The 22017-nt window shown below is 41.3% G+C and overlaps 1 protein-coding gene across 2 annotated transcripts in view; it reads left to right on the plus strand.

Annotated features, from left to right (window-relative positions):
- The first annotated feature begins 710 nt into the window (after positions 1-710).
- SDCBP (syndecan binding protein) overlaps positions 711-22017 on the plus strand; it is a 32873-nt gene continuing 11566 nt past the window's right edge. Inside the window, exons 1-2 of one of the 2 annotated variants that reach the window (XM_061123353.1) lie at positions 711-848; positions 17036-17101. In XM_061123353.1, coding sequence (XP_060979336.1) covers positions 17051-17101 — 51 coding nt within the window. In that variant the 5' untranslated portion in view covers positions 711-848; positions 17036-17050. The remainder of the gene's footprint in view (positions 849-17035; positions 17102-22017) is intronic. The other variant, XM_061123354.1, reaches the window with a different exon arrangement.

Raw genomic sequence — 22017 nt, forward strand, 5'->3', positions numbered from 1 at the left:
GACAACTCTCTGAAGTCTTAAGTTTTCATCTTATTGTCATCTCTTTTATGCTCAGATTTTTATTTAACCATAGGTTAACTTATCATGGCACTAAACAATATAGCTAGAAATACAATGCTTCTAAGTTAATGCTCTTTTCTCAAGTACTGCTGCTCCATGGTAAGTATGGAAAACGTAGGTAAAATGTGCCTCAGTGTCTTTGCCCGCTAAAGAAGATGGTGTATCTACCTTTGATGTAAGCACAAATTAAGACTACTGTATACCTTATGTTCTTAGGACAGTTCCTAATAGTTTTTCAGTTTTTGGTTAGGATACAGGTATTACTTTTGTGCACCACGACACATAACCTTCAACAACCAGCAAACTTAGATCAGATAGACGAAGAGTAATAAAAACCAAAGAGAAAAGTTGTAGCGGGAAGGCAGGAGTCCAGAAGGGTTAGTGGGAGGAATGTTTAACAGCCTGTGAGTGTGGTGGAAGTCTAAGGCTGGCCAGGAGACAGACGAACGACAGGTTCTCAGGACTCTGTGTTGGAGGTGATGGGAACCAAATGAGCATGTGCGCAGGTGAACAGCAGTAGGCGGGTGGCACAGGGCCGAAGTGCAGGACCTGTGGGGAGAGAGGAGCAGGTGGGCTAGAGCGGCAGGAGGTGAGAGCCGCCCCCCCCGCCGTGTTACCATGGGGACCGGGTCACCTGACCGGGCGCCGCGCGCCTGCGCGGGCGGAAGGCGGGGGCGGTGCGGTGACGCGCGCGCGGGCGGTCCTCGGGTGCGCGCTGCCCTCCTCTCTCTGGGTTTCAGAAGTCCGAGCCAGTGACCGGCGGCGGAGAGCGGGTCTCAGCGGCCTCGGTGAGCAGCCCGGGGGGCGGGGGACGCTCGCGCGGCGTCCCGGGCGCGGGGACGAGGAGCGGGAAACCTGGGGGACTCGGGGCCGCAGGGCGGAGGGCATTTCGGCGGCGGCCTTTCCTCAGTGGGCTCCGCTCCGCGCCCCTCGCGGCGCCCAGCCGGGCTGGGGGTGTAAGTTTGCGCGACGGCGCCCCCCCTACCCACCCGCGGCCTTGCGGGTTTCGGGGTCCCCGTCCGGAGAGGGGGGCGCGGAGGGAGCCTGAGGCCCGGCCGGGGACGTTGCAGGCAGCCCCCCGTCCGCCGCGACTCTTTTTTTGTTCGTGTGGGGTGGGCCCGGGGCCGGCATGGGGGCAGCCGCCGGCTCTGGTCCCGGTGCCGCGATCCCGGTGTGCGGAGTCGCCCTCGGCGGCGGCCGCGTCCGAACGTCCGGAGTTGGCGGGAGGTGTTGTTCGGCGGGCGCAGCCTTGACTTTCTGCAAGGGGGTGGGGAGGCTGCTCGCGGCGCTGGTTTGTGAAGTTGGAGGAAAGGGAGAAGAGCTCCCGGCCGGGTGAGCGCGGCAGGAAACGTTCCCGGAGGGCTCGCCTTTCGGAGCCTTCCGAGCTTTCCTTCCAGGATTTCCCTGTAATAACGGGAAGGCGGAGACTTACAGCTACGGAAAGTTACCCCTTTCACCAAAACGGGTTTATTTCATTGTGGAGTCTTGTATGATGCCGATTTTAAAAAGAAACATCTAGGTTTATCTAGTCTGTGTTGTGTATGTGTTCTGCACACCCATTTATTGTTATTTTTAATATCATGTACATTTAGTGTTATTTTAAATATCGTGTGCATTTCGTAGAAAGTACGTTTGGTTTACCAAACTCATAACATCCAGTTGTTTCGAAGAAAAAACTCCTGACTAAAAAGGAAAATTACATGGAAGAAGAGCCACAGGCTGGTTAGCTGTATCTCAAATGCATATAAATGGTCAGTTTAAAGTTTGTTCTTTTAAGTTTCTCTGTTTGAGGTTGAGGGCAAACAGTAAAAATGTATGTTTTCATTTGCTTTCTGTTCCCTTCTTACAACTAAGTTGCTGTTCTGTTACAACTTAGTTCTACAAACTTTTGTTCTTTAAATGGTACGTAAACATTATAAATCAGATTGTGCTACAAAATAAAAATAAGGGAATGTCTTTCAATAGGTTCAGGAAATAGTCATCCTGTCATAATCCATATTTAACTTTGGCAGCATTACTTTTTCGTTATGTTTGGGCGTTTTAAGAAAGGATGTAAAAATCATGACTAAAAGAGGAAGCATTTACTAATAGTTGGCGGTTGAACCTACTTTTCAATAAACAGTTCCCTAAATTGAGCGTGACTCAACTACATTTTTTCCTGTTTTTGCCGGATTTAGGCACTTTTAGATAGCAAATGCTAAAAGTCTCTAAAAAGATTCCCATCCCTGCAACTGATACATGTAGTAGCAGCTATATTCACAATTACTAATTTGTTTCCAAGTGCTGTCAAGATTTTTTGTGTATTTATTTAGTCTTTGAGGAAGTAATCAGTTAATGTGACTCAACATTTAAGTAAAGAGAAACAGGGTTCACAGTGTGTACTGTTCCCTTCCTTCAAGGTCCTCTAGCCAGCCATGTTCTCTTACTGTAGGAAACAGCTGTTTTGCATTTCTTAGGTATCTTTATAGGGATATTTCATACGCTCAGTTCAGTTGCTCAGTCGTGTCCGACTCTTTGCGACCCCATGTTGCGTTTTACACCTTACAAATAAATAAATATATTTTTCCCTTCTGTTACTTTTCTTTAATTGAGGTAAACGACACGACTTAGTGACTAAACAGCAATCATCAAAAGTGCGTGTAAACATTACCATCTTAACCATTTTTAAGTGTACAGTTCAGAGGTATTAAATATACTGACGTTGTCGTGCAACCATCACCACCGTCCTTTCCCTTAGCTCTTTTCATCTTGTTCTCATTAAACAGTAATACCCCATTCTCTCTTTGTCCCAGCCCCTGGCAACCATTTTGATACTGTGTGTCTCTTACGATTTTGACTAGTGCAACGATCTCATGTAAGTGGGTTCAGAGTGTTTGTCTTTTTTGTATTTGGCTTGTTTCACTTAGTGTAATGTTTTCAAGGTTCATCCATGTTGTATATTGCAGAATCTCCTTCCATTTTAAGGCAGGGTAAAATTCCATTGTGTGTGTACGCATACATATATACACACAGTTACACCACATCTTGCTTATCCATTCATCTGTTAATGGACACTTGGGTTGCTTCCGCGGTTGAGCTAATGTGGGGGGTGGGGGGGCGGGGGCGGGACTCCTATACTGTTTTTTTGTAGCACCTGTACCCAGGACACACAGTAGTAAAGAATCTGCCTGCCAATGCGGGAGACATGGGTTTGATCCCTGGGTCGGGAAGATCCCCTGGAGTAAGGAACTGGCAACCGACTCCAGTATTCTTGCTGGAAAATCCCATGGACAGAGGAGCCTGGTGGGCTCTTACAGTCCGTGGGGTTGCAAAGAATCAGACATGACTGAGCAGTTGAACACGCACATGTGAACACACACCATTTTACATTCCCACAAACAGTGAATTAAGAGTTCTAAATTTTCCACATCCTCACCAAAACTTGTTTGGGTTTTTTTGGTAGTTGTCGCTCTTGTGGATGTGAGGTGGTATCTCATAGTTTTGGTTTGCATTTCTGTGATGTTGAGCATCCTTTCATGTGATTGTTGGCTCTTCCTCTATGTTTTTTGGAGGAATGATTATTCATGATGTTTGCCAGTTTGTTTTTGTTGTTTTAGGACTTCTCTAAATATCCTGTATATTACTTCCTTATCAGATATGATTTACAAATATTTTCCCTCATTCAGTGAGTTGCCTTTTTATGTTATTGATAACGTTCTTTGATGCAAAAAGTTTTTTGGTTTTCATGAAGTCCAGTATGTCTGTTTTTTTTTTGTGACTGGTGCCTTTGGTGTCATGTCCAAGAAATCATTTTCAAATTGAATGCAGGAATGTTTTGCCCCGTGTTTTCTTCTAAGAGTTTTATTGTTTACATCTTATGTGTAGATCTTTGATACATTTTGAGTTAATTTATATATATATATATATATATTTATATGGTGTTAGTTAAGGATCTAGCATCATTCTTCTGTGTGTGGTTATCCAATTTTCCCAGTGCCATTTGTTGTAAAGATTGTCTTTTTCCACTGAATGGTCCTTAGACCCTTGTCAGAGATCATTTGACCATGTATATGAGGGTTTATTTTAGGCTGTCTCTTCCATTGGTCTGTGTTTGTCTTTGTGCCGATACTATACCATTTTGAATACCATAGCTTTATAAGTAAGTTTTGACATCAGGACATGCGAGTTCTCCAGTTTTGTTTGTACAATTGTTTTTAATTTCTTTCAGCAGTGTTTTGTGGTTTTCATTGTACAAGTGTTTTACTTCCTTGATTAAATAATTCCTAAGTAGTTTATTCTTTTTGATGCCCTTGAAAATGGAATTGTCTTTGTGTGTTTTCCTGATGTGTAGAATTGCAATTGATTTTTGTGCACTGACTATCCTGTTTCATTGGTGAATTTGTTAGTTCTAATGCTTTTTTGTGGCGTCTTTAAGGTTTGCTAAACTCTAAGCATATAAGATCATATCTGAAAATGTAGATAATTTTACTTCTTTTCAGAGAAGGAAATGGCAACCCACTCCAGTATCCTTGCCTGGAAAGTCTCATGGACACAGGAGCCTGGTGGGCTGCAGTCCATGGGGTCACAAAGAGTTGGGCACGACTGAACGACTAACACTTAACACTTACTTCTTTTCTAATCTGGATATCTTTTATTTCTTTTTCTTACCTAGTTGCTCTGGCTAGAACTTCCAGTATTGTGTGTGGAAGAGTAGTGTTGAAAGTGGGTATTCTTGCCTTGTTCATGATCCCAGAGGAAAAATAGTCTTTCACCTTTGAGTATGACATTTGCTGTGGGTTTTGCACTATATGGCTTTTATTACGTGGCCCTTGCTTCTTTCTATGCCTCTTGTGTCTTTATCATAAAAGGTGTTGAATTTTGTCAAGTGCTTTTTGTATATCAATGAGATGATTGTGTTTTTTTTTCCACTTCATTTTGTTGATATGATGTATTGCTTTGAACAGTCCTTATATATTGAACTAAGTTTCTCCCAATAATAAATCCCATTTGTTAATATGCTGTTGAGTTTTGTTTGTTAGTATTTTGTTGAGGATCGCATCAGTGTTCATAAGGGATATCAGTTTGTAGTTGTCTGGCTTTGGTATCAGAGTATGTTCTCATAGAATGAAAGTGTTCCTTCGTTCTCATAGAATGAAAGTGTTCCTTCTTCAACTTTTTAGCAAAATTTTGAGGATTGGCATAGTTCTCTTATATATTTAGTAGAGTTCACCAAAGGTGCCATCAGATTTAGGATTTTTCTTTGTTTAGAGGTTTTTGACTACTAATTCAATCTCTTTACTAGTTACTGGGCCTATTCAGATTTTCTGCTTCCTTGTGATTCTTAGTAGGTTTTGTGTTTCTAGGAATTTGTCCATTTCATCTAGGTTATCCAATTTTTCAGTGTCCATTTGTTCATAGTGCACTCTTTATATGGTCTGTTTTATTACTGTAGAATCAGTGGTAATATTCCCACATTCCTTTTAGCATATTTTTTTTTCCTTAGTCCATTTAGCTAAAGGTTTGTCAGTTTTGTTGATCTTTTTGTAGAACCAAATTTAGGTTTCAGTAATTTTTTTTTTTCTGTTCTCTATTTCGTTTATCTCTTTCTCATCTCTGCTGCTTCTGCTAGCTTTGGGTTTCATTTGTGTTTTCTTTTCTGGTTGTTTATTCCCCCTTATTTTATCACTAACTTGAGCATAGTTTATATACTGGCCTAAATAGTGCTGTATTTTTTCCAGTTAGTGATAATATTTTGGATCTCTTTGACTATCTTGTCTGTGTAGTACTTCCTCCTTTGTTTCAAGAATTTTGCTATTATAATTGGTGCTTCAGGGAATAAAATTCTACAAGTGTTGCTTTTTGTATGCAGATAAGGAAATGGCAACCCACTCCAATATTCGTGCCTGGAGAATCCCATGGATGGAGGAGCCTGGTAGGCTACAGTCCACGGGGTCGTTAAGAGTCGGACACGACTGAGCGACTTCACATTCACACATATTTATAGACTAAAACCTGAAGTGGTATTCGGGTTGGAGAGTATCTGCATTTACAGTTTTGGTAGATAGTGCAAACTCACTCTTTATGGAAATTGTACTACTTTACACTTTTACCAGTAATATGTCTGTTTCTGAAAGCCTCATTAGCAGAGAGCATTGTCAAACTTTGTATTTTTGTCAGTTCAGTGGGTGGGAAATGGGTAAAAAGAAGTTATTGTATTTAGAGTAGATGTCATATGACTATATTTCTCAATGGCTTATCATCACAATCTCCGTGGATATTTATTGAAAGAAGAATTCCTAAATTCCTAAGCCCTTTCATGAAATCTGTGTCTGTATTTTTAACTAGTGTTCAAATACTTCTGATTTGGTGATTTGCCAGGTTTAGAAACATAGCTATGGAAAACTGTTTAGGACTTTGTATCAAAGTGTGTTCTTTGACACCATCTGGAATCATCTTGATTGTATGATTCATTGTATGAATCAACTTGAGCATAAGAACCCCAAAACCTTATTCTAAATTTTTGTAGCATTTAAAGGTATATGTAGATGAAATGGGCATTGTCTTTGAGGACAACTAATTGCTCATCAGCTGTCATCCATAAAGTTGAGAGATAACCCATTATTAAGTACTCTTTCAGATTTCAGTCACATCTCTAATACAGCTTATTATTGCATTTAATTCTTCCTGCAGTTGGTTGTCACAACACACTACTGGTTTTAGATTTCATATCCATCTCTAATAGGTTCTAACATTACTGTCTGGTAATTTTTGTACCTGCTTTGTCAAAAAGCAATATTTTTTATCGGTATGACAATTTATATTTGCAGAGAATTTTTGTGTGTGGAATTTTGTGGGGATGACCATCTATTTCTGTATTTTCAGAGAATTTTCACTTATACTTTTATAAACACCAATTAGAATTGTCAGTGCAACAAAGTTTTAAAAATTTTTCTACCTTGCTGTTTGTAAGGCGCATGCAGAGAAAAAAAGACTGAGCCAGGCAGTCAGGCAAGAGAAGGAAATTTTTTAGAGGGAAAACGAGAGGGTGACTGGCCTTTAAGGAGATCCAGTGTCCTCCCTTTCTGATGGGGTCTTTCTTACACCCCGCCAATGAAAAGTTCTCTGAAGGGGTGGTTAATTTTTAGCCTGTAGCTGGAGGTCTGGAATCCAGTGGTCTCGTAGCCTTGAGTAGGTAGGCGCCAATTCCTTCCTCCTCCCCTTATTAAGAAAGAATAAAAGTCTTGAAGTAGACCTTCTAAGAAAAAAATCTTAATTTTAAATTGTATCCATTGGACCCTGATACAGAGGGTTAAAGGGCGAATTTCTGGACTCTGTTTCAGACTTACTGTTTCCGTTTCTGGGTCTAGGACTCAATCTCTGTTACTAACATGATTTCCAGATTATCCTTACAGACTTAGAAGTTGAAGATGATAGGGCTCATATGGGGTCTCATTGATAAGATGGCTCAGTATGTCTACCTCGCAAACAAGGAATAAAATCATAGTGATCCGTGAGATTAACCAAATTGCCCAAATGGCATTCTGTTTTCTCACTGGCACCTATCTTCTCAAAGCTGTGAGACCACCAGATTCCAGACCTCTGGTTACGTGACCACAGGACTCAACTACAGGCTAAAAATTAACCATCCCTTCAGAGAATTTTTCATTGGTGGGGTATAAGAAGGACCCCATCAGAAGGGGAGGACGCTGGGTCTCCTTAAGAGCCAGTCACCCTCTCTTTCTCCTCTAATAAATTTCCCTTTTATTGCCTGACTGCTCGGCTTGCTCTCTTTTTCTCTGCACCCGCCTTAAAGAAGACACGATGTTTGAGAATCTTAAGCAGGCTTTTTACTATGGTAGTACTTTGGGTTGCTTTTCTATAGAGCATTTCAATTGTTTCCTGTGCTGTGAGGTGATGCTTCCTTGTGGTTTTGATTTGCATTTCACTGATGGTGTTGGACACCTTTTCATGTATCTGTTGGTTGTCTGTCTTTGTAAAAATGTCTGTTCAGCTCCTCTGCCCAGTTTTTAATTGGATTCAGTGTACAGGTCTTTCAGCTCCTTACTTAAATTGATTGCTCTGTTTGATGCAATTGTAAGTGGAATTGTTTTCTTAATTTCTCTTTCTGATAGTGTATTTTTAGTTTATGGAACTGCAACAGTTTTGTGTATTGATTTTGTATCTTGCAGCTTTACTGATTTTTTTTTAGTACTAATAGTTCTTTGGTGAATCTTAGGTTTTCTTCAAAGTCATAACGTGTCACTTGTAAATAGTAACAGTTTTACTTCTTCCCTTCCTTTTGGAAGGGTGCCTTTTCTATCTTTTGCTTGCCTAGTTGTTCTGGCTAGGACTTCTAGTAGTGTATTGAATAAAAGTGGCAAGGTGGGATTCTTGTCACTGCATTTTACACCACACCCCCCCCCACCCCCCACACCCCCCACCCCCATTTATGCTTTTGATGTCACGGTTTCCTTTTATCTGTGTTCCCCTTAACAGTGAGTGTAGTTGTAGGTGTTTGTTTTTTTTCACTTTTGTCTTCAGTGATTATTCTAGCTTTTTTGGTGGACTAAGAAATTAGCCCACCATCTTTATAGCTTTTGGCTATTCTGAATTTTCTATATTTACTTTTACCATTGGGCTTTAAACTTTGTTTTCCTGTTACTGATTAGCACCTTTTTGTTTCAACTTAAATCTCTTTAAAATTTCTCTTGAGTTATAGATGTTTGTTTTTTTTCACTTTTGTCTTCAGTGATTATTCTAGCTTTTTTGGTGGACTAAGAAATTAGTCCACCATCTTTATAGCTTTTGGCTATTCTGAATTTTCTATATTTACTTTTACCATTGGGCTTTAAACTTTGTTTTCCTGTTACTGATTAGCACCTTTTTGTTTCAACTTAAATCTCTTTAAAATTTCTCTTGAGGCTGGTCTAGTGGTGATAAACTCCATTATTTGCTTGTCTGGGAAATTCTTTACCTCACCTCCGAATCTGAAGGACTTTTCTGGGTGGAGTATTCTTTCAGCTGTTAGTCCCTTCTGTCCTGGAGTTTCTGCTGAAGAATGTGCTGAGAGTCTTTTGGGGGTTCTCTTGTGCATAACAAGTTGTTCTCTTGTTAGTTTTTAAGATTCTTTCCTCGTCTTGATGTTTGAGTTATAACATCTCGTGGTGTGGGTGTCTTCATTTATTTTTGGAACTCCCTGAGTTTCCTATTTCAAATCCTGGAAGATGATGCTGTGAAAGTGCTGCATCAATATGTCAGCAAATTTGGAAAACTCAGCAGTGGCCACAGGACTGGAAAAGGTCAGTTTTCATTCCAGTCCCAAAGAATGCTCAAACTATTGCACAATTGCACTCATCTCACACGCTAGTAAAGTAATGCTCAAAATTCTCCAAGCCAGGCTTCAGCAATACATGAACTGTGAACTTCCAGATGTTCAAGCTGGTTTTAGAAAAGGCAGAGGAACCAGAGATCAAATTGCCAACATCCGCTGGATCATTGGAAAAGCAAGAGAGTTCCAGAAAAACATCTATTTCTGCTTTATTGACTATATCAAAGCGTTTGACTGTGTGGATTGCAATAAACTGGAAAATTCTGAAAGAGATGGGAATACCAGGCCACCTGACCTACCTCTTGAGAAACCTGTATGCAGGTCAGGAAGCAACAGATAGAACTGGACATGGAACAACAGACTGGTTCCAAATAGGAAAAGGAGTACCTCAAGGTTGTATATTGTGACCCTGCTTATTTAACTTACATGCAGAGTATGTCATGAGAAACGCTGGGCTGGATGAAGCACAAGCTGGAATCAAGATTGCCAGGAGAAATATCAATAACCTCAGATACACAGATGACACCACCCTTATGGCAGAAAGTGAAAGAAAAAAAGTGAAGTCGCTCAGTCTTGTCCAACTCTTTGTGACCCGGTGAACTGTAGCCTGCCAGGCTCCTCTGTCCATGGGATTCTCCAGGCAAGAATACTGGAGTGGGTTGCCATTTTCTTCTCCAGGGGATCTTCCCAACCCAGGGATCGAACCCGGGTCTCCCACATTGCAGGCAAACGCTTTATCCTCTGAGCCACTGGCAGAAAGTGAAGAGGAACTAAAAAGCCCCTTGAAAGTGAAAGAGGAGAGTGAAAAAGTTGACTTAAAGCTCAACATTCAGAAAACTTAAGATCATGGCATCTGGTCCCATCACTTCATGGGAAATAGATGGGGAAAAAGTGGAAACAGTGTCAGATTTTATTTTTTTGGGCTCCAAAATCACTGCAGATGGTGATTGCAGCCGTGAAATTAAAAGATGCTTACTCCTTGGAAGTAAAGTTATGACCAACCTAGACAACATAAAGCAGAGACATTACTTTGTCAACAAAGGTCCATCCAGTCAAGGCTATGGTTTTTCCAGTGGTCATGTATGGATGTGAGACTTGGACTGTTAAGAAAGCTGAGCGCCGAAAAATCGATGCTTTTGAACTGTGGTGTTGGAGGAGACTCTTGACAGTCCCTTGGACTGCAAGGAGATCCAACCAGTCTATCCTAAAGGAGATCAGTCCTGGGTATTCATTGTAAGGACTGATGCTGAAGCTGAAACTCCAGTACTTTGGCCACCTCATGTGAAGAGTTGACTCATTGGAAAAGACCCTTATGCTGGGAGGGATTGGGGGCAGGAGGAGAATGGGACAACAGAAGATGAGATGGCTGGATGGCATCACTGACTCGATGGACATGAGTTTGAGTCAACTCCGGGAGTTAGTGATGGACAGAGGCCTGGCGTGCTGCGATTCAGGGGGTTGCAAAGAGTTGGACATGACTGAGCGACTGAACTGAACTGAGCTTCTTGGATCTGAATGTCTGTTTCCCTCCTCAACTTAAGGAAGCTTTCAGCCATTGTTTCTTCAAATGTTTTACCTCTTTTCCTTCAGAGACCCTTACGATGCGAGTGTTGGTAGCATGGTGGTATCTCCTAAGTCCTTTAAGCTGTTTTCATCCTTTTTTCTTTTTGCTGCTTTGCTTGCACTGCCCTGTCTACTGGTGTGTTTCTTCTCTTCTTTAAGTTCGTTTCTTCCTCCATTCTGCTTCCTCTAGTCTGCTGGTGAACCCTCTGTCATATTTTTTTCAGTTTTCGTATTTTTTAGTTTTAAGATTTCTGCTTGCTGCTTGCTTACATTTTCTGTATCTTTTGAAATTCTTACTTTGTTCATCTGTTGTTCTTCTGAACTTAACCTCTATTGTAACTTAAAACCTTATCGGGTAAATCACTTGTGCATACTAAGTCCCTTCAGTCACATCTGACGCTTTGCAACCTCATGGACTGCAACCCACCAGGCTCCTCTTCCATGGGATTCTCCAGGCCAGAATACTGGAGTGGGTTGCCATGCCTGCCTCCAGGGGATTGTCCTGACCCAAGGATCAAACCCGTGTTTCTTACGTCTCCTGCATTGGCAGGCAGGTTTTTTTTTTACCAGTAGTGCCATCTGGGAAGCCCAATTTTTTATTGTTTTGTGTTTTTTTTTTTAATTGAGGCTTTATCTTGGTCTTCTGTTTGGATTCTGTTCTTTTGTTTCTTCATTTTTCTTGACACCCTTTGTTTAGATAAAACAGACACCCCATCTGGTCTTGAATGACTAGTCTCATATAGGAGATGAGCTTTCTCATTCAGCCCTGCACTTGTACCACGTTATATCTCATACCCTTTTAATTTTCCAAGCAGCCTACTTTATTGCTTCTGGCTCTCAGTAGCTGAGGATGTGCCAGGGTCTGTCACTGGCCCAAAGGGGAGAATTCCAGTCAGCACCTAAATTCAGGCTGGTGGGAAGCCAGACCGACCCCTAGGCAGCAGCTTTTAAAGTACACAAATGCTCCCTCTGCTCTGAGCCTGGCAGGAGAGCCAGTTACCTGTGTCTCTGTTTGCTGCAATCCTGTGAAACTGAGGAAGACAAGCCCTGCTGACTTCTGGAGCCAGGCTGTCCAGGGATGTTCCCTGTGGGCAATAGACAAGTACACTGGCACTGGGTCCTTTCTCAGAGACACTGGCTACCTTGGATGGGGCAGAGGGAGATGCAGAGATGAGGCCTGCTGGCCCTGCCAGTCTTTGGAGAGAATTACAGCCCCTGGGTGTATGTTTAATTAGAAGCCTGCTTGCTCTTCAGGCCACAGCTATGATGATAAGGTAATAGATCTCTTCTCGAGAGTCTGGGGTGTATTCATTCTGCTGTCTTTACATTGTGCCCTGGAGAGAACCTGTGAAGAACTGTTTTCTCAGTAGGCCAGCTGATGGGGCACCCACTTGAAATGGGTCTCAAAGTTGGACCATCGCAGGGTCGCACCTGGGTGCAGCCAGGACCAGCTCACAGACCTGTGGTCCTCCTCACTGACACAGCCCGCTTCTGGCAGGTCAGTGGTGGGGGCTCCGTTAGGGTCTCCCTGGGTGCCTGAAGCTGCCTTTGGGGTGAGTGTGTCGTATGGGTTCCGTCCCTTCCAGGCGGCCGTCATGACCACCGCCCTCCAGCCCAGTCACCTGCTCCTCATCCATAGGAGCACTTGCAGTCCTGTGGGACCCATGAACGGATGTCTTGCTGGCCACCAGAGCCCGGCCATCGGGGTGTCCCTGGTGGCAGCTACAAAAATCAGAGCACCTGATGTGTTGTGCTGTATTTTTTTTTTTTTTTTAAAGATAGGTAGTTCTGCAATCCTGATTTTTCATCATCCTAAGATTTCTTTAAAAAACAACTTAAGACTAAACAAGTAGACAAGTACTGTTCTAACTTTAAATGACCGCATGGTTTTAAAAAATTTATTTGGCTGTGCTGGGTCTTAGTTGCAGCACTCAGGATGTTTTAGTTGCTGCTTGTGGAATCTAGCGTCCTAACCAGGCGTTGAACCCGGACTGCCTGCATGGGGAGTGTGGAGTCTTATCCACTGGACCACCAGGGAAACCCCTGATCACACCATTTTAAAAGGGGGAGACCAGTTATAGTGGGTGGTTTGAGGGAAGGAATGAGTCATTACTCAAAATGATGAGTACTACCATTTTAGGTGGTACTAACTGGACTACTTTACCAGCATGTTTCCTACTTCAAGAATCAGAGCATCGCAGCAAGAAAGATGTTCACAGGTACCACTATGGTATTAGAGTCCCTGAGGTCTTTGGTCAGTGTGCATATTTAAAGGAAGTTATGCAACATTGCCCTGAGGAGGTAGAGGTCAGAAATCTTAATGCTGAGGCAGAATTGTCAAGTATTTTTTGTCTTTAGATGCTCTGGAAAAACCCTGAAACTGTTCCAAGTATTGAGAAGCTTCTTAGTAGAAACCGAATTGGGGGCAGTGTTGGAGAAGGCTCTCTTGAGAGTCCCTTGGACAGCAAGGAGATCAAACCAGTCAGTCCTAAAGGAAATCAACACTCAATATTCATTGGAAGGGCTGATGCTAAAGCTCCAGTACTTTGCCTACCCCATATGAAGAGCCGGCTCATTGCAAAAGACCTTGATGCTCGGAAAGATTGAAGGCAGGAGAAGGGGACGACAGAGGATGAGATGGTTGGATGGCATGGTTGATTCAATGGACATGAGTTTGAGCAAACTGGGAGATGGTGAAGGACAGGGAAGCCTGGCATGCTGCAGTCCACGAGTTTGCAAAGAGTTGGACACCACTGAACAACGACAACAGGATGCACAGGGGGTACATAGGCTTTGAACGAGGCACAGAGAGATTCAAGGAGGCTGCCGAAAACATAGAGTCAGCCAGATCTGGGCTAGGGGTCAGTGAGGAGTGCCAGTTCTTCCCAGGAGTTAGACCAGCGAAGATGCTGTCACAGTGAGGAATGTGGTGATGGAGCTGGAGTGGATGCAGAGGGGTGTGCCTGCTGATGCCTGGAGCGCTGAGAACTAAGCTCCCCTCCTCCTGGTTCCCCAGGCAGCCAAAGGGAAGGCCTGGACCGAGACTCCTTTCTTCACTTGCTACAGTGTAGTGTTTATCTGATAGACTCCTAAAGTGAGAGTGAAGTGAGAGTTCTGACACGGATGTAATGCCAGTATTTTCAGAATCCTCTTAAATCTCATTAGTGGTCATTCTGAAATTCCAACCATAATTGAAAGGATATCCAGTAGCTTTGTGGTTCTTCACAGAGGTCTGAGTGTTTTTCACACTTTGAGTTAGGTCAGAGGTTTAAATACACCATACAAGTGATTCAGAGAAATAATGCAAGAATTTATTGTTCTCATGGAAAGCTGTTAACAGTGTTGTTCAAAGTAGTGGACTTGTTGGGAATTCCCTGGTGGCCTCGTGGTTGGGATCCTGGATTTTCATGGCCATGGCCCAGGTGCAATTCCTGGTGGGGAACTGAGATCCTATAAGCTGCATGGCAAAAAGAAACCCACCAAAAACCCAATGAAGCAGTAAACTTATAAGACAATTATTTTGCTCTCCCTTATTTTGATGATATTGTCTAAAATATTTAATGAACATTTGTTTTCTGTCAGAATAAGGCATTGTGTTAGGCAAATGTGGTCCTTGATCTCAAGTAGCCAGAGTTAAACATAAAATAGCTATACTGAAAGGCAGAGGGAAACTGCTGAACTGAGAGAAATGTCAGACTAAGGTCATCAAAGGTGACCTCACAGAAGAGGCCCTTGACTAAGATTGTGATAGAAAAGCCCTGGAAGGACATTCCAGGGAGAAGACAAAGCTTTTACAAAGATACGGAGGCACAGAAGCACGTGACCAGGGTGGGAAATGGAATGTAGTGCTGGACTGGAACATTGTAATGTTTGGAATAAAATTGGATGAGATGAGACCACAAAAATCATTTCAGGTAAAATCATTGAGGAATCGTATTTTATAAGAATAGTGAGATTTAAAGAGTGTAAGTTGGGGTGATACTTGCTGTTTTAAAAAATGCTGTATCTTTTCTGGGCCTGAATGTCTGTGTGTTGGTGGGAGGGGGAGTAATGAGTGACCTCAGAGCTGTTCAAACAGTGTCAGTTAATATTTGAAGAAAAGCTTCTATGGGGAAAAAATTTTTAGAAAACTACTCTGAGTTTTAAACCATTCATTCAGTTCATTTTTCATGGGGAAAAAAAAAAAAGGATCTTGTAGGTGACCAGTGGCAGACCCTGACCAGTGGCAGAACCAAGAATAGAACTAACACCTGGATTGCTAGTCAACATTAGTTTCAGTGAAGTTAGAATGGTTTTGTTTATGATGTTGATACAGTCGTTGAAAGTGTCAATAAAATGTGATTAAGGAGAAAACTTCTAGAGAACTGATCTTGGGAGACACAAAACGCAATTGTTTTGTTTTCCTGGATTAGTAGAGTTAAGACATATTTGATTGTGCTTTTTCAAGAATTTGCATTTTATTCACAAACCGAGGCCCTATTCTCCTCTTCAAAACTGTATCATGCTACTTCAGCATTTTATTGGAGGTTCTATTCCAGGGCGATTAGGTAAGCAAAAAGAATACGTAGGCAAAGGATTTAAATAGATGTTTCCTCGGAGAAGATATACAGATTGGCCATCTAGGTTCATGAAAGATGCTCAGCATCATTAGTTATTAGGGAAATAGGAATCAAATCTACAATGAGGTGCTGCTACCCATCCACTCGGATGGCTGTAATTGAAAAGACTGACAATAGCAAGTGTGTATGAGCCCTTTTATATAAGGGACTTGAGCATCTACAGGCTTCCGTGTATGCAGGGGAGACTCTTAGAACCAGTGCCCTGCGGAAACCGAGGGACAACGGTATTATATTGGCCAAGTTAGGGAAAAATTGGAACCCTCACACATGTTGGTGGAAATGTGAAATAGTGCAGTCACTTCAGAAACCAGTTCCTCAAAAAGTTAAATACAGAGTCACCATATAACCTGGCAGTTCTCCTCGTAGCTGTGTACGAAGACAGTTGAACATTATATGTTTATATAAAAACGGGTGTAAATGCTCGTTAGCAATATTAGCAGCATTATTCATAAGTTAGAAAGTGAAAAGTCACCGAAAACATCATCAACTGAATGGATCCCAGAAGTGAATGGGGAACGGAACGGGGAGTGCCTTGTTGGTGCCCCTGTGCTGGGAACCTGCTCAGCAGTGCTGGGGACTGTCGCTGCTGCTCCCTGCAGTGGCCTGGTTGGAGGAGGACACTGGAAGTTGGGAGAAAACCCCCCTTCTCCTCACTGTACCTCCAGCTTCCCCATTGACAAAGTTTAGCATCTTCCCAGCTGGAGAAGAGCAGCATTTAAAGGGCCTGTCTCCATCTTCACAGAGCAGCCAATCATGGGTGAGTTTTCATTGGGATGCAATCAGTTATAGTATCAACCCCTATACCAATTTAGAATATGTTCTGTTTTGTTGGGCTTCAAGGAAGTATTCATCTCAAAATACCTAAACAAAGTTTTGGAGTATATATGCCTTTAACACTTTGAGAATTTTGTTTTAAATCACTACAAAAAGCAATTCATGGTCACTAAAAATCATTGAAAAATATAGGAATGTTTAGAATATAAAAATTCCTTTCCCTTTTATTCCTCCTCTATTTCATTCATGTCTCCTATAGTGTGTATTATTTTATATACTTATGTAATATGTGTGTGTGTGTGTGTATATATTTATATTTTCATAATAATGAGGTTTTGTACATAGATAACATGTATCAGCTCTTGTAGATTTTTGTTAGGAGAATATAATTCTCACTCAGTTGCTAAGCCCTTGTTTGTGTAAACTAGATGAGTCACATAATTGTTCTTTGATTTTCTAAACTATAGAAATGAACGGACTTTTATTCAGGGAAGTTTAACATTTGTAATGGATATAGCTTGAGAGAAAGGTAGTTGGCAACCATCAGTCAGCAATTTTTAGTATAACTAGATGGTCATATTTTTTTGTTTTGCAATTTAAATCTTGTGTTAAATGACTTAAACATGTTTCTGTGTATGCTGCTGGCTCCATGTACTATTTAAATTTCAATGAAGTCTGAATCATAGACTTTTGTTGTTGTTGTTTTCTTTAGAAAAATCCTGCAAAAATGTCTCTGTACCCATCTCTTGAAGACCTGAAGGTAGACAAGGTGATTCAGGTATGTTTTAAATACTTTTTTTCTTCCATGTTCTCTGCCATACATTCTGATTATAGGTGAAGTGAAGCGAGAAACTTAAATAGCAGATGTATTTGTTCAATTTGACACTGTATAAACTCAGTTTTTCTAATGAGAACGTTAGAAAACTAGGGCTTTGTTCATTTCACTGTGAATTAATGGGCACGAGATATTTTTTCTTTGAAATGGGACTTAAAACTCTTCAGAAATAGCTTGGTTTTATGACTGGGTTTAATTTAAGTACATTTTTAAAGTTGGTAATATATACTCCAGATTCTTAGGTGTTCATTGTCTTGTTTAAAATTCGTACATGTGCTGTTGGGTTTTCAGGGATGACCAGTCTTTGAAGTAATTCTTTGTCTTCTATGAAGTTACACATTATCGAAACAGGATGGTGCATACTGCTTTAGGAGGAGGAGCAGTGTGAGAAGAGCACAGTGAAAGCTGAGCAGTGTGTGGTCTTTTAAAAGTAAGCAGCAGACAGTCTGCTACGGCAGCAGAGAATCCTGCTCCAAGTGGCTGCGTGAGGCAGTACAGTGATGCTGACACTTCCATTAAGTCAGGCATTATTGTACTCCTTTGAGTATTAGCTTTGAAGATAATTGCTTCTGCTTGAGAAAGTTTGGGATTGGGATCAAGTCTTGCTGTTTTGTAAATTTTTGTTACTCTTTTTTTTGTTGTTGTTACTCTTTTTAACTGGAGATAATTGTAGTGTTTAGTGAACCATCCTGTTTCCAGTTTACTTTCAACTTGGTCTTTCATAAACTTTTTATTTCTGAACTTCTTCAGCTGTTATTTGTTTTTCTAATTTGACAAGATAAATTAAACTCCCTGTTGCAGTTTATTCCAGAAACCTTTTTGATATGATAAATGTGATGAAATTCTTTTCTGTTTGAGTTGCTAAAGTACGTCAAAGCTTCTTACCCTGAAAATCATTTTGCTAGAGGTCTTGGCCTCAGTTTAATGAGATTGACTTCCTAATTAATTAGCATAAAATGTTTATTACAAACTTGTGAGAAGAACACAAGAATACAAGTGTTTTTTAGACAAAATGTTCTTTAAGGGTAGGGAAAAATCAGCAAAAATAGTAACAAATGTGTGGCTGAAGTTGTTAGCCATGTGGCGGTGATTGGATGAATGTGGGGGAGATCCATGAACATATATATCTCATCATCCCTTCTCTATGGGTATTGATGGGTGGTTTGTAGAATCTCTGAAATCTGTTCAGTTGCCAAGGCTTTGATGTCTGACAGTTTTAAGTGGTTTATTCAGTCATCTCAAATCTGTTTTTTCTTTGCTATTTTGTCATTATTTTTCTCATGTGGTTTTTATTTCCACACAGGTCATCTGAACAAGTATACTTTCTATTTTAAAAAGCTTTTATTTGAAATATTTACCTTTAACAGTTAAGCTGTTACTATGACATCAGAGCACTAAGTGATAGGATCTGCAGATGGGTCTGAGAGAATGACTCATTTCCTTTTTGTCCTTTTTTGTTAGTTTTTATGAGATTGAACCTAAACCACCTAGACTTTGAGCAGAGGTTTGTTTTTTTTTTTTTTTTTCTTGAGGAGAGGTTTTTTATCTTGAAAGCAGCAGAAAAAGAAGGGAAAGAGTTGATATTGGGAAATGTTGGATCAGAAAATGAAGAAGGCTGCAGTCCACCTCAGGCTGAGCTCTTCAAGCTCTTCAAGGTTGTATGGATATTTCCATTTCAAAGCGTTTTACGTTCTGAGCACAAAGCTAGCTGCCTGGAGATGTGACAGAGAGTAAGGAGGGGGAAACATGGTTTTTAAATTCTGACTGGATTTAAAAAGATTCCCAACCTAGCCACTAACATCTTGGACTGCTACTGTTTTATTTTTTCTTCATTTTCTGTGGTAGGTGTTACTTGGGTGTTCGTTTTTGAGGCGCCTCTGTAAAGGTAGTATTCATTTTCTAATCTGACCTTTCACACCGCAGGAGTGACTTGGCAGTTCACATTCTGTAAACTGTTTCACAGTAAGCATAGGGCTGTGGCTTTGAGCATCGTACAGTCCCTGCGCCTCTCTGTCCACTGTGAGTCTCAAACAGGAGCCACCCCTGTGCGTAGTAGACTGAGAAGCAGTCTTCAGTGTCCCGTCACCGTGAGCAGAGAGCGACTGGCGGCTCCACGAGTATGGTGTCTCATGCTTTCTGTAGTGGTAGGAACAACATCCCCCCCACCCCCCACCCCCCCGCTTTTCTTTAACTAGTTTGAGATTTCAGGTGAGTGTGGAATATTTTGCTGCATTTAATGGCTTATAGTCCTTAAGCCTTTGTTGTACCATCTTTCTTTTATTTTTACTACAAATTATGTAGTAATTAAATATGTAACTTTGTGTTCAGAGAGCTTACTTCAGTATTCCTTGGATAAGAACAAGAGCAATGAATGAAAGAATAGAAATAATAGACCAGTGTAAAACAGATCAGTTTTTTAAAGTTAGTAAATTCTGTTTTTCAGAGCGGTTTTAGGTTCACAGCAGAAGTGATGCAAGGTTCAGTTTCCGTCTCAGTGCCCCGTCCCTGTGCGCCCTCCCCACCTGGACCTGAACCCCACACCTCTCACCCTACACCAGCGGCGTCTTCGCCAGAGCGGTACACATGTGACAGTCACTGACCTGCCCAGACACGTGGCTGCCTCCCCAAGTCCACAGCTGCACTTGTGTTCCCTCTGTGGGTTTGCACAAGTGTGTGGGGATGTGGAGCCCCTGCTCGGTGTCACGCTCACTCCCGCATGTCCTCATGCTCTGTCTAGGCCTCCCTCCTTCTCTAGAATGTGAGGGTTGGACTCATACTATAATTTGCCTTTTCAGATTGGCTTCACTCTCTTAGTAATGTGCATTTTAGGTTCCTCCATGTCTTTTCATGACTTTGATAGCTCCTTTCTTTTTAGTGAGGAACAGTATTTTTTTTTCTTGGAGTTTATACAAGAAGCAATCCACTGGCTACTAGCTCCTTTCAGTTGATAGTTGGTGAGAGAATTTTCAAAATTCAGCATATTTTGAGGTTGTGGATATATTTAAAATTATAAAGATTTGTAGTGCTGCATTTTATTTGAATTTAGATTGTGATATTATGAAACAGTAACAAAGAATGACTCAATAACAGCCATATCAGAACATTTGGAATCCAAATGAGTGATGTACTTGTAGTGCTTTTGTGGACTTCCTTATTTAATTAATCTTCCGTCTCTCCAGGCATCTTTGGGACTGCTCTTAGCATCAGTTTCAGAGCTTGGTGATAAAGAGTATAGGTGTAAATCCCCGTCACTTAACCAGTATATTTTTGATTAAGTGAAAAATGATATTACATCTGGATCTTACAACTTAACTGTCAGCAGTGACATATGTCTGCTTGAGGAGCTCAGATATATCTGTAAGGGAAAAAGGAACACTCCATACGACATGGGCTGTGAAGGCAGCCCTGAGGGGAACTCCTAGCATACCTGCCCCTGATTAGTATTAAGTGTATATGTTTTCAAAGTTTTGGCAAGTTTTAACACATAAACTACATTACTTTACCATGATTGTTACGTCAGTGATTAAGTATGCATTTTGCATACTTTGTAATATTTTTCTACTTAGTATAACATAACACCCTCCTCCAACAACACAAGAGAAGACTCTACACATGGACAACCCCAGATGGTCAACTGAAATCAGATTGATTATATTCTTTGCAGCCAAAGATGGAGAAGCTCTATTACAGTCAACAGAAACAAGACCGGGAGCTGACTGTGGCTCAGATCATGAACTCCTTATTGCCAAATTCAGACTCAAATTGAAGAAAGTAGGGAAAACCATGAGACCATTCAGTTATGACCTAAATCAAATCCCTTATGATCATACAGTGGAAGTGACAAATAGATTCAAGGGATTAGATCTGATAGAGTGCCTGAAGAACTGTGGACAGAGGTTCGTTACATTGTACAGGAGGCAGTGATCAAGAACATCCCCAAGAAAAAAATGTGCAAAAAGGCAAGATGGTTGTCTGAGGAGGTGTTACAAATAGCTGAGAAAAGAAGAGAAGCTAAAGGCACAGGAGAAAAGGAGTGATACACCCATTGGAATGCAGAGCTCCAAAGAATAGCACTGAGAGATAAGAAAGCCTTCCTCAGTGATCAATGCAAAGAAATAGAGGAAAACAACAGAATGGGAAAGGCTAGAGATCTCTTCAAGAAAATTAGAGATACCAAGGGAACATTTCATGCAAAGATGGGCACAATAAATGACAGAAATGGTATGGACCTAACAGAAGCCTTTGTATTAAGAAGAGGTGGCAAGAATACACAGAAGAACTACAAAAAAGATCTTCATGACCCAGATAACCATGATGGCATGATCACTCACTTTGAGCCAGATATCCTGGAATGCAAAGTCAAGTGAGCCTTAGGAAGCATCGTTATGAACAAAGCTAGTGGAGGTGATGGAATTCCAGGTGAGCTATTTCAAATCCTAAAAGATGATGCTGTGAAAGTGCTGCACTCAGTATGCCAGCAAATCTGGAAAACGCAGCAGTGGCAAAGGAAACTGGAAAAGGTCAGTTTTCATTCCAATCCCAAAGAAAGGCAATGCCAAAGAATGCTGAAACTACCACACAGTTGCACTCATTTTACATGCTAGCAATGTAATGCTCAAAATTCTCCAAGCCAGGCTGCAACAGTAAGTGAATTGTGAACTTCCAGATGTTCAAGCTGGATTTAGAAAAGACAGAGGAACCAGGGATCAAATTTCCAACACCTGTTGGGTCATCGAATAAGCAAGAGAGTTCCAGAAAAACGTCTCCTTCTGCTTTATTGACTATGCCAAAGCCTTTGACTGTGTGGATCACAACAAACTGTGGAACATTCTTAAAGAGATAGGAATACCAGACCACCT

Source organism: Dama dama, chromosome 21, assembly GCF_033118175.1.
Source record: "Dama dama isolate Ldn47 chromosome 21, ASM3311817v1, whole genome shotgun sequence".
Lineage (NCBI taxonomy): Eukaryota > Metazoa > Chordata > Mammalia > Artiodactyla > Cervidae > Dama > Dama dama.